This window comes from Haliotis asinina, chromosome 3, assembly GCF_037392515.1.
Source record: "Haliotis asinina isolate JCU_RB_2024 chromosome 3, JCU_Hal_asi_v2, whole genome shotgun sequence".
NCBI classification, from domain to species: Eukaryota; Metazoa; Mollusca; class Gastropoda; order Lepetellida; family Haliotidae; genus Haliotis; species Haliotis asinina.
The window spans coordinates 20200337-20212980 of NC_090282.1; the positions used below are offsets into that span (position 1 = coordinate 20200337).

Here is a 12644-nt window from a genome sequence, read left to right on the forward strand (position 1 = left end):
GATAACTGAGGGAACTATAGATGTGTTCAGACACAGAAGATATGTATACTGAGTGAGCTAAATAGTTAACGCATCAAAATGGCCTTCAAACATATTATGAGGCACTAAGTCTGATTATATTAGGGACTTGAGTGGAAACAGAAGAAAGTTGTTACTGCATTGTCAAAAACACTGTTATGAAAATGTTAAATGTTTACAAGTCTAGAAGTAGATAAAAAGAGATAACACACACAAATTACCTATTGACAATCCTTTCATGGGAGTGAGTGTTGTTTTATGCACATTCCGCCATATTCCAGCTATAATGGCAGCTAATCCCAACAAAAGATATATGAAAGAAGTACAATTTGAATAATATGGTTCATATTTATTTATTTTGTAGTCTTATTTTTTGTTATAAATTACTATCTCGCCCTTCTGTTTGAATCCTCAGCTTCTCAATTACAATCACTGAAATAACTGTTAGTTGAAGAGATTGTACCTTAATTGTACAACCATACTACAAAACTACGGTGTGAAAATATCCTTTCAAAGTGGTAACTTGTGACCAAGAATTTATACCACAAGTGTATCAGAGACCAAAATTGTTGTAACATACAGAGAATAACATTTCTAAATGGAAGGTAGATCCATATGAACATTTCAAAGGGTACAAAAAACAAAGAAAATTAGAGAACAGAAACACAAATGGGATTTCTGAAATCCATGTAAATTAAGTACAAAAAAAGAGAAAAAAGGATTTCAGAGACTTCAGATCAAACATGAATACACATAACTTACAAAACATCCTTCCTGATGCTAAATGTCAAGATATATACTTCAAAAGTTAAAGACTTTTGTTAATTTACAGTTATTCAGCAAAGACAATAACATATCATCTATTTTTACATTAAATATTGGACATTCTTTAAGTTGGTTTGAGAATCTATATGTGTGACATGTTCATCAATATATTTGAAGTCAGGGTGATTTCTTTAGCAGATTTCAGAGGATTCACTATACTTGCATTCATCTTGTAACCAGAACACTGCAACAGATGAGGCAAAATTATAACCATCTCTCATTCAGGATACTCACAAAAAAAACAGTAGGGAAAAAAATTAAAATCAAATCACCAATCAAAGTAATATTCCTTCTTAAAGTATTTTGTTTTTGGCAATTTATGAAGTATATATGGAACAAGAATATACTCTAAAAAGATTTGTTTTTGTAACTTTACATTTTTGGCCAATAAAAACAAAAGGAATTTATTTTTTTGAGTGGGCAAAATTGATTTTTATATTTTTTTTTATTTTTGAAAATAAATGACAGACGGGTCCGTACCAAACAATCAATAAAATTGTTCTGGCCTTATCAGCTTTTCAAGACAGAGATCCATTTTTGTGTTCCCCCTAATGTCTTCAGTTCACCCTCGGCTCTCCAGTGAGTAGTGTATCTTTCATCTTTCAAAAAATACCGAGGATAATTTGCTAGCAAAGCTTGTTTCATACATGGGGATGAAGTTCACTTACTTTCCAAGGCAAAGTTATGCTAGCCCATGGATCCATGTTATTCATCATTGTAGAATGTAGACATCAGGCACGGGATAATCCAGCATGTGAAATACAGGTTAACACAACATGTATAACTAACTTGATCACTTGATTGTTTGCACCAGTAGATTGCAACTTAATCACCTGAAAGTTATTTCAAAAGGTCTTGGCAATACTCCCACTAACATGATAAACACAGTGATGGAAGACCACATACTCCACCAAACCACTGTCCTTGTTCACTAACAGCCGTAAAAAAGGTCACTTTTTACTATATGTTTGGGCCATTTGATACTATTTTACATGAGCTAGCATCATTAGGTTATGAAAAATTACATTTTCATTTCAAAATCTCTTGTGCATAAACAAAACATTTCACATGGAAATATTATTTTCCTTTAAACAAAATTATATATTTCTTCAGGTGTTGGGAAAGAGAACTTTGACAAAGGGCCATTTTCGGGATTATTCGCCATTTCCAGAATTTTGAATGGGCCACTGCCCTTGTATCAATAGCAAACTTCCAAATTTCAATTCGCCAATTTTCATTCTCATGTGCAAAATGGCCCATGGCCCCTGCCTTTCCCAATCCCTGTTTCTTCCTGAACATTTTTGCCTGAAGCTAACATGCAAAAATCATATTTGCAAGCACAAGTGACTACACACTACACTACAGGCTCCGTTTCACTACATAAGGCTAGATCTAGTCTCTACCATATTATTTTAGAATAATATTCCCCTTTGTGCCATTTATGCTTGGTATGGAAATTACCTCAATATATCATGATATACTTTGCACAATGATATATATATGATCTAAGGCTATGAAAAGAATGAAACAGGCTTGTAAAAAGGCAAATGCTTTCCAGAATTATAACAAACTTAAAACAGGCCTAACTAAAACAACATAAAAGTCTACCAACACAAATGGCATTGCTAATATCAACATAAAAGTTCAGATTCATTGCACATTCTTGTAACAAGACAATATCCTTTGTGTTTGAGCCTGTGACCTACTGTTGTACTGTCCTCTTCTCTTAATGCACATACATAAGTGACACAAAATCAAAAGACACAAAGAAATTTAAGGAATTAATGTTTATATTTCTAGCTAACACTCATTCAAACATACGTACATAAGCTGTCATATGAAGTGGCCTTTATTTTGTGTTATCCTACTGTTGTTCTGACAAATTTTTGTTACAGATATGAAATCTCCCTTAAAAATAAACCCAGCACACTATAAAATATCACATCTGTCATGTATTGTATATAAATGTTACAGGTTTTATCAGCTGAATAAGAAAATTGAATTTATCATCTTTCTTAGAATCTATTTTCTTCACCACTGCATTCTTCAAATACTCCATCTACCACAAATCATTCTACCACATATGTATATCCCCCAACACAGTCAATCCTGACTCAACATGATAATTTTATCACCTTAAACAACCACTGACAAAAACACCTAGGTGTGCTGAAACAGATTTCAACAAACCTTTTGATAGAGCAAATTAGCACCTGTAAATAGCTGTAAATACTGTTCAAACAACATCTCGATTAATGACATAAAAACAATAGAAACTTCCACCCTCACCAGATCTGATGTAGAATAGATTCTCATGACATGCAATGACGGTTGAATCAGAGCCCCAAATAAACTGCACACATGAGCATAAAATATGCAGAAAAAAATCTAAATTAATAGCCAATTCAATTTGAGTTGCTTGTGCACTATGTATACTCTCCAAGGACCATCATCAGGTCCCAATACTGAAGGGTCAATAATCAGGTAACAGAGTCTGATTGAAAAATTAGGTATTATTTACAATGCATAAAGTGTCCATTTCAATTTACAATCTGGCCTGGTAGGTTGTACAAAATATCCATTATAAATGACACACATCTGTGCTTGATTGCATCAGCTTGTGTGGCAATAAAAGCTATTTCATTAAATAAGCAGTCACTTGTATCATGATAAAAATATTTCCTTTAGGCAGAATAAATAAACGTTTTCAGCTGTTTTTTTTAATATTTTGGTCAACTTAAAGGGAATTTACAAGCAGCATGATCATATAACTTTGAGATTCAAGGATTTACACAGTGGCACATGAACAACTGAGCTGTAGAAATGCAAGCAGACCAAGAAATTGTACTAAGCAATGAGAAAGAAATTAAAGCACTGAATGCTAAAATGAGCCAACTAAAGTATCAGTGGTCGGTATTTTTGTATACAAATCAAAAATATTATTTCAAAATTTTCTTCATGCCTTTTAACATGACCTCATGATTCCAGGAACTGACACACATTTGTGTTAGGTCCTGAACTTTTCAAGTCAGAGACTGTGGATTAATGCTGCTTTTACTAGTTTTAGCAATATTCCTGCAATATCAGAGCAGGGGACACCAGAAATAGGCTTCACACATTGTACCCATGTGGGGAATCAAACTAGGGTCTTCTGCATGACGAGCCAACACTTTAACCATGGGGCTACCACATCACCTTGAACTTTTATGAATTGTAACAGAGGAGAAATCAGTTGAGAGGCTTGATGTTGATAAGAATGACACTCTGGATAGGATGAAGTAGTATCTGTTTGCAATTTATACCCATGCATGGCCAACATACCTTTGTCATGTATGAGAAATGGTGAGCACAATCTACCACACATCTCCTGCCCTTGCAGTCTCATTAAAATTTTTTTTTGACTCCTACAAATCATTAACAAGCTTACTTTTTGTACTCAGACATGACTCTTGACAAAATATGTGGTTCAGAGAAAAAAACTCTCCTAAAATATCAGATCAGTGAAAGGAGTTGACAGTTATTGACACTATGTGCAAGGAAGTACCTAAAGATTGCCCCATGCATACATTCTTGTTATAGGTACAGTATATACACATTTGTGTCTCGATGTAGATATGACAACACTTGGTGCCGTTGATCCCACACAGAAAATACAGTACAGAGTGTTGGCTCTTGTTCAACAAAGTAATCACAGCACTATGACAGTAGTGATGGTTAGGGAGTTATGGGAGGTATGACTGTCTTAATGTTAAGATCACTTTGGGAAACCGACCATGTACCTTAGCAAAGTAGGGAAGATAGTACAGATGGGAGCTGACTGACCATTTGCACATCTCTAGCTCAATATTAACCAACCAGACATTAGTGACTCAGCTGACAAATCACACAATCAATACTGGCTAAACATAGCTGCATCTTATGAACAGATAACACACATTGGTGAGTGCAAACACTTACATATTTTGTGCATGCTTGAACGACTGATGCAGCTGAATCACTGACAGCTGTGATATATACACAGGTGCACACAGCTTGGTCATTTAGACATGTTTAACCATTGACACAATTTTTACCACTGACACAGCTTCAACCACGGACACAGCTGAATCTCTTACACAACTCAATAAATAACACTTAACAGGTACAGCTGGGCCCACACAGCAAAATGCTGGCAAAGTTGAATAAATGACAGGAATAGCTGGGTTCACACAGCTAAATAATTTATACAGTTTCACTACTGCCACAGTTATAGCTGTTTGTGGCTGAATCATTAATGATGATCTCCATGCGTAGATGAAAAACACAGCATAAGTTGTTAGACACAGCTGAAATAGCCTAAGTCGGTTGACACATTAACACAGCCTAAGCAGGGCGAACAGTCTCCATGCTGACAAAGAAACACAACTAAGCTGTAAATGAAGCTCAGTCAAAAGCAAACAGATGGGTTAGAATCAACATCATCTCCTGGCTGACAGCAACAACAACAGTATGATTGGGTCAAACAGCTTAGCTGTTCTCATGCTAAGGCAGATCATTATGGTTACCACTGGGCCATTGTCTGACACAGCTTAAAGCTATGTTGTTATGTGTTATATCCATTCTACTGTACAACAGTGTCGTCACTGAATGACACAGCCCGGTTGTTGGTGAAGCTGACAGCATGTACATCTCTCATTAAGTGGACGAGGTGGTATCAAATCAAGGTCTTCGTCATCAGGCTCAAGGTCAAGGTTGTAACCGTCTTTAATTAACTGGGCAGTAATTTCCTTCTGAGCTGTACGACTTGTCTGTGGAAGATCAAACTCATCATCCTCACTGAAATAAATAAACAAAATACAATTCTGTGACACATGCATATTTGAAAACACAGAGCAGTCTGGCCATGGAAATGATGAATGACTTTCCTACATCTACCACTATGAAGTGTTTATTTCTTTGTTTTCTCAACTGAGGAAGGAAACATGAAAGTGCTGTACTTTAACTAACTGCTTGCATACTTTTCATATATCGAAAACACCTACGTGACCTATAAACCATTATGTCAACATCAGACGAACCAGTGTCTGAAGGCACAAAACACATACTACAATGCCACACAGGTACATGTTAGAAATAATACAGTGTCATCAATTTCAGGCAAAATTGTTATCCTGATAATGCTAGTCATTAGCCATGATATTGTGGGAATATTGCTATAAGTGGTGCAAATCCAAGCTTACTCACTTCCTCCTTGTACTCACCTGTCTGTTACTATAGTAACTAGAGGCTGTTGATCTGGATTGAGGGGTTTCATCTCTGGTACTGTCACCCTGCATCAAACAAGCAACATCTCAATACAAACTGCACCAAGTCATACACATAAGATCAACTTGTTCTTGTCCTTGCTGCACTTAGCTTGAAATGCTCTGTAAGCAATCGCACCAGGACAGCAACCACAGCTAAGGCTCCAGATACTATTTAAGGCGTACTGGCAAACCTTAAGAGTATATTTAGATTACTAAATGGAATTAATGGAGCCCATTACAAGACGAACGAGTGATGCCAGTAAGTAGTCTGGTTATTAGTAGTACAGCTATTCTATTACCTGACTGTTTACTCCTCACAGAGGAACTGTTGTGTAATTTGTTTCAGTGCTGCCATGTTTGACTCCACATGTTTAATTTCAACCAATCAAATTTAACTGAAACGATCTGCCCCTGTTTGTGGTTTCCTTAGCATCTGGGATCCCCAAAGCATGACAAAGGAAAGCACAGTGCATCGCCATCATGCATATGTAGCAGGAGTGTGGTGTCATCCTACAGATGACATCTTTACCTTGTCAGCTTTCTGATGGGATTAACCTCTTTGATCATGTAGACAAGGATTCAGACTTTGGAACAGAAGGTCTGTGGTTCAAATCTCAGCACAGGACTAGGAAATTTTACAATGGTACCCAAAGTGGGCACAATCACATTCATGTCAAATTTTAAGCAAAATAAATCTCAGTTCCCAATTCTGCGGCTCAGGATCTGCCTTCTGTTGATGGGGGAGTAAACTGTTTCAACTCAGATTGATACGGTTTAGATCAACATGTCTGCAAGGGATTCTAAGACAGTACCTAACTGCAGTATTCCACACTATCGTGCATATCTTTTATCCGTACATATCCACCCCTTATCTGGTGTCCTGGACAGCAATTGTGAAAGGTTATGACATTCCATAAATTTAGTAAACAATTTGCATCCACTGATTTAATTCTCATAATAAAATATTCCAGCATTTCACTTTGGATAAATCCATGTGAACACAAACCAAAAGTGAACACTTCAAATACTGAATGTGAAGTTGTTATTCAAAAGAGTATCTCCAACCTAACCCATCATTCAATATACTGCCAGATTCACATTTAGCATGTGTAGGGTTAAAACATTTTGATGCATTCCAAAATCTTGAAGCTGACACTCACCTGCTCCTAGGAAGGAGGAAGGATCTTTTTGGCTGGTGTTCGATAGCAGCAGCTTGGGCCTGGGCTTTCTTGGCTAGTTCCCTTTGCTTTTCTGAAACAAATGATACATGCTGTTATTGCTGAGCAACAGCTTTGAAAAATGATATCATATCCCATATACAAACTAACTGATGTAGAGTTGTGTCCTCACAGCTTGTTCACATTTCACGTACAATGTTGTAGTCCTCACCAAAAGATGTATGTATTTCACTTCTAAATGCCCTTCAAAGACTTAAGTCGAGAACATGTGACAAGCCCAGATTTCCACTGTTTCTGTTTCAAAATGTAAAGAAAATATCAGTGCTTATGTTAATTATATTTCATGATCATTATTTATGAATTGTCATTTCACAGACCAGATGTTTGTAAGAGTGAACCAGCGAACGATTTTGCTTAATGCTGATTTCTCCAGTACCATGAGAAGAGACATCAGAAATGAGCTTCCATATTGTCCCATGTAGGGATTCAAACCCATGCCTTTTACATCACAAAAGCTGTAACCACTGTGCTACCCCAAAACAACCAAGATTATGACAAACCCACATCTTGATACACCATGAACATGATAAAACATCATGTATGATGATATCCCATTTTGGTACCCTGGTAATGTTAAACACACAGGCACTGCAATGCTAGGAGCTATCACTTGCACATTTGAAACATATGACAAGATCATATATAGATTAGTGAGTGAGTGAGTGAGTATGGTACTATGCCGCTTTTAGCAATATTCCAGTAACATCACAGCAGGGGACACCAGCAATGGGCTTCACACACTGTACAGGTCTGATTTGACAAAAACATATGCACACAGATTTCAGTGTAATATCATGAATAGTTTACTAGTTTTGTACCATGAGATTGAGAACCTGGGCTATCACTGGAGATAATAACTTTAAAAAGGGTAAACTAGGGCAGTTCTGGGATATGTGTATGACTTACTGTTCCACCTTCATTTATCACAACTACATAACAGTCTTCCTCGATATCTCCAGGATATACGTTCTGATAAATCTCCACTGTACCCTGGATGTATCTACGGCTCAGGATGATGAATTTATTACCTCCCTTGGGTGGCTTTTATTCTATAAGGTGTCTACGCTGGGAAGTTGAGTGTATCAATCACAACTCACTTTTGCTTTCGAAATTACCTTACCGATTAAACTTGGCAACACAATTCATGCAGAGGATTCTGAGGGACTTAGAAAGAGTTTTTGCATAAGCTTTTTGACAAGTTTCGTACCTGACAATTTGTCTGTATAGTTTCCCCAAAATCTGAATTGCACTGCGAACAAGCCTTCATAGCTGTGACCTCTATCTTTGTTGACACTAGCATGCTCGGTTGCAACGGCAACTTAGCTGACTGAATGCGGAGCCAGCAAAGGGAGGTAATTAAATTATTGAGCTGCAAATGCATCCAGGTTTTAGTGGAAATTCATCAGACAGCTTACCCAGCAGATATCGAGGGTGCATTACAGGGAACCAACTGTGACGTTTCCATACACTTTCAAAGGGAGGTGGTTGGGTAGACCAGTGGTTAAAGTGTTTTGCTGTCACCCTAAAAATCTGGGTTTGATTCCCCACATGGGTAGAATATGTGAAATCCATTTCTTGTGTAGTCATACTGTCACTTTTCATATAGTCATATTGCCAAAAGTCTTATTTACACGATACACTTTATAACTGACATCACTACTTTCAGAACAAAAGAACACAAGACATTGACATTTTCCTTTTATTTAGAATGGTTATCTAGTTGTGAGTGAGTTTAGTTTTACGCTGCACTCAGCAATATTCCAGCTATATGGCGGCTGCCTGTAAATAATAGAGTCGGACCAGACAATCCAGTGATCAATAACATGAGCATTGATCTGCACAACTGAAAAATAATCCCGTAAGTCCCCTCTCACGACAAACATAGTCGCCTTTTATGGCAAGCATGGGTTGCTGAAGGCCTGTTCTACCCCAGGACCTTTACTAGTCTATCTAGTAGTGAGGCATATGTGACAGCATTGTGTACTGGAAATATTAAAGTAATAGACATCAGAAAATGCTCTCCAAGATATCAGTTTATTTCATTCCCACTGATTATTGATAACTCTGACACCTTCCTGTGCTTCAGTGTTGACATCACAGTTTAACTGTGACAATACTTTTCATTCAGATTCATATAAGCAAAACTGAAATTTCTGAAATTATTTTTCAAGAGTGTGACTCATTTCTTGATTAACATTGAGCTATTGACCATGTAAGTCCATGTCATTCCACAAAATCATACTGATAAAGAAACACTGTAAACTTACCTATTTTCTTTTGCAGTTCTGCTGCTTTCTTCAAAGCCTTGTAGGAGGCACTTTTTGTTAATGTCGATTCTTTCTACAAACATATCCAAATTGACCATAATAAACCACATAAACCAAAATCAACCACCTTTACAAAAAATAACAAAAGATATCCAGAGGGAATAAAACTGTGACATAACATCTGAAAAATTAAATCTTCATGATCAAAAGTTCAAAGTGAAATTATAGAGAACAGCTTAATGAACCTGACACGCCCTTAGGCATGGCATTAAAGGCCACTTAAGCCTCTTCACCTACTCAGACTATTGAAGTAAATATGGTAAAGTCCACAGGGTAATCATAAACCTTGCATGGAAAGTTCATTGTGACCATGAAGACATAAAGTTAGTTGCGACATCTAAAGCACATGTTATTTACTGGGTTGGAAATAACTTGCCATACTTTTAACTTCATCACCAGTCATTTCAGAAAACTGTTTTATTTACATTCTTTCCTGACAGTAGTGTTCACCAATGGTGTTTCAAAGTAACAAGACACTGAGTCCTGTAAGTTTCAGATGTTTCATGGGACCCATAGAATAAAATTAAACACATATTTCAGATTTAACATTTCTCATTTGGCATTGTTATTATTAACAAACATCAGATTTAAAAACAGCAAACACAAGTGTGACACTTCACATATGATGATTTCAGTCAAGTCATTGTGAAATGTAACAGTCTATGGCCGGCAGATTGTAGACTTCCATCACACCATTCTCAAATCTGACGCTAGAGTCTAACGCTATTCATTAACACTGAAACAACACTATGACAGACAGTTGACACATCTTTGACAGTCTGCAGGTTTAATTATCAGATCATAGTACATAACTTAAAACTTTCTGTGGTTCAAGTAATGAAGGCTGTTTGAACTTTGAGCAAAAGGACAATGAATAAACTCCATCTACAGAAATTGTTGATGTGAATAATACTATGCACCTCATCTTGAGTATATGTAGAAAGAAAGTGAACTTGTTTTACCATGTTTAACCATGTGTGAAAAGATGAGCTTAAAAGATATGTCATCTTAAAAGATAACTGGCATTGTTTGACGGACATAAAGGCTGTGAAGCTATAGTTTTTTAATAAGCAACAATGAATAACAAGAAGAATCAAAATAAATTAAATCGACCTCAAGCTTGAATAAACATGACCAGTTTCACACAACATGCCTCAAGGCCACTGACAAAGCATCTTTGAGCTAATTAAGTAATTAAGTAATATGGTGCCTGTCAAACACTTAATTACAGTAATTCTTGAAACTTATGCACGACAATAACTGTACATTTGAGCTAGGATTTAGTTTCTTGTTAACTTGTTAATATTTTTAGCATGGGTTGTTTCTTAGGCTCTTGTCTAGAATTCAGCAACAATAACCATACACAGTTATAATGGTACAAATGTTCATAAGAATTCAGTGTGGCCATAAGGAGAGACATTGATTATAATGTTTGGGACATAAAAAAACTTGACATACTTTTTCACTTCTACATGCAGGAAAATGTTTGAAATTAATCAGTGAAAAGGTAGTAACCAAGATTCTGTTGCCCTATCTCAAACACCTTAGGACACATTTGAGTGGCATTTATATTATGGGTAGGTATAATGAACAGGAACAATTCTTTTTAATATGGACTGACAACTTCCTTCTTGCAATGGATGTAACGTTTCAGAGTAGATGGTGACATCATTTCACTTGCTTGATAATGATTACACTGGAATGTTGCATCAACTGTCCCCCCAAAACTGTCTATCCATAAAGAATTGTTCCTATTCACCTTAATCACTTGCTCCTTAACCAAGTAAGAATGATCCCCACCAAGAGACACAAAAAAAATCACAAGTTTGCTGTCTGTAATGCAATCTGTTAACACTATTAAAGTGTTTCTTTAATAAAACATGATTAAAAATACTCAAACATTTCTGTTGTAAGAAATGGTAATTGTATTTTGTTGGGCACAGACACTATACATAATAACGACAATAACATATGTATTCATTGTAGTAGTCAGTAAAGGTAATTATGGCATTTCATTTTGGATTTAAAACATAAACTTCTCTCAATCAGTCTCATATTATGCATGAGACACTGGAGAATTATCAAATCAATGTGCAAACTACACATGCTACAGTAAATGTGAGATTTAGCAACTCAGCACAGTAACCTTATGAAATACGACTGTGTCACTTACACAATATATTCTAGTTTGATGAAAATGTACTTTAGTACGTTTTTGTTATCAGCATTACTGTAGCCTTATAGCTACACATAAATATAAACATCGGGAAGGATGAAGCGAAATGAAAAAGGGTGGAGTATGGTAGTAACACTTCATAATGACTGATTCACTGCAATGCAACAACATGATTGAAACCAAGAGTTTCATATAGTGAATATATTGTAATTAGTCATCTGTCAACTGATGACCTCCACAAAAGTTAATTCATCAATCACAATACTGGCAAGTAAAAGGTTTAAACCACTGGACACATGTGAGCAGTTGAACTTGAAATCTTGACCCAAACGAATACCAGCTGATTCCAGTCATCTCAATCATGATTCAAATCATGTATTACAAAAAATGCATAAATCCAGATAATATCCATCTATATTATGATAGGAAACGTGTGGGCGTAAATATGCCTATATGTTCGTGTGACACTGCCAATATGTTACACACAACTGGATCTACGCCTAAAACATATAAATCCGAGCTCTTCTCCATGAGCTGACAAATGAAACCTCCGAAGGATGGTTGAGAGATTGCACTTTACTAACCTTTGTCTCAAAATGTCCATTCTGTGACTTCTGATCACTGTCAAAACCACTGTCTTCCATACTATCCATTGATGAAGATGGAATTATTATGTCTAAAGATAAATAACTTCATCAGCTGTCCAACATCATTATAAAGGCGAAGCTCTATTTCCGGTCTATAAAGAACGCCATCTTAACGTGGATTCATGGGA

General features: G+C 36.3%; 1 protein-coding gene across 1 annotated transcript; it reads right to left on the bottom strand.

Moving 5' to 3' along the window:
• Positions 1-1273: 1273 nt before the first annotated feature.
• Positions 1274-12640, bottom strand: LOC137277630 (protein FAM219A-like). The gene is made up of 5 exons (XM_067809452.1): positions 12454-12640; positions 9634-9706; positions 7289-7379; positions 6084-6152; positions 1274-5658 (listed from the first exon to the last, which is right to left on the bottom strand). The coding sequence occupies exons 1-5, from the start codon at positions 12520-12522 to the stop codon at positions 5463-5465; spliced, it is 498 nt and encodes a 165-aa protein (XP_067665553.1). The 5' UTR covers positions 12523-12640; the 3' UTR covers positions 1274-5462.
• Between the last annotated feature and the right edge of the window lie 4 nt (positions 12641-12644).

Excerpts from the sequence above, each read along its gene's own strand:
- LOC137277630 (XM_067809452.1), bottom strand. The coding sequence starts at position 12,522 with ATGGATAGTATGGAAGACAGTGGTTTTGACAGTGATCAGAAGTCACAG. Across the intron at positions 7,380-9,633 it reads AGAACTGCAAAAGAAAATAG|AAAAGCAAAGGGAACTAGCC; the intron begins GTAAGTTTACAG and ends CATTTGTTTCAG. Across the intron at positions 5,659-6,083 it reads GTTACTATAGTAACAGACAG|TGAGGATGATGAGTTTGATC; the intron begins GTGAGTACAAGG and ends TATTTATTTCAG.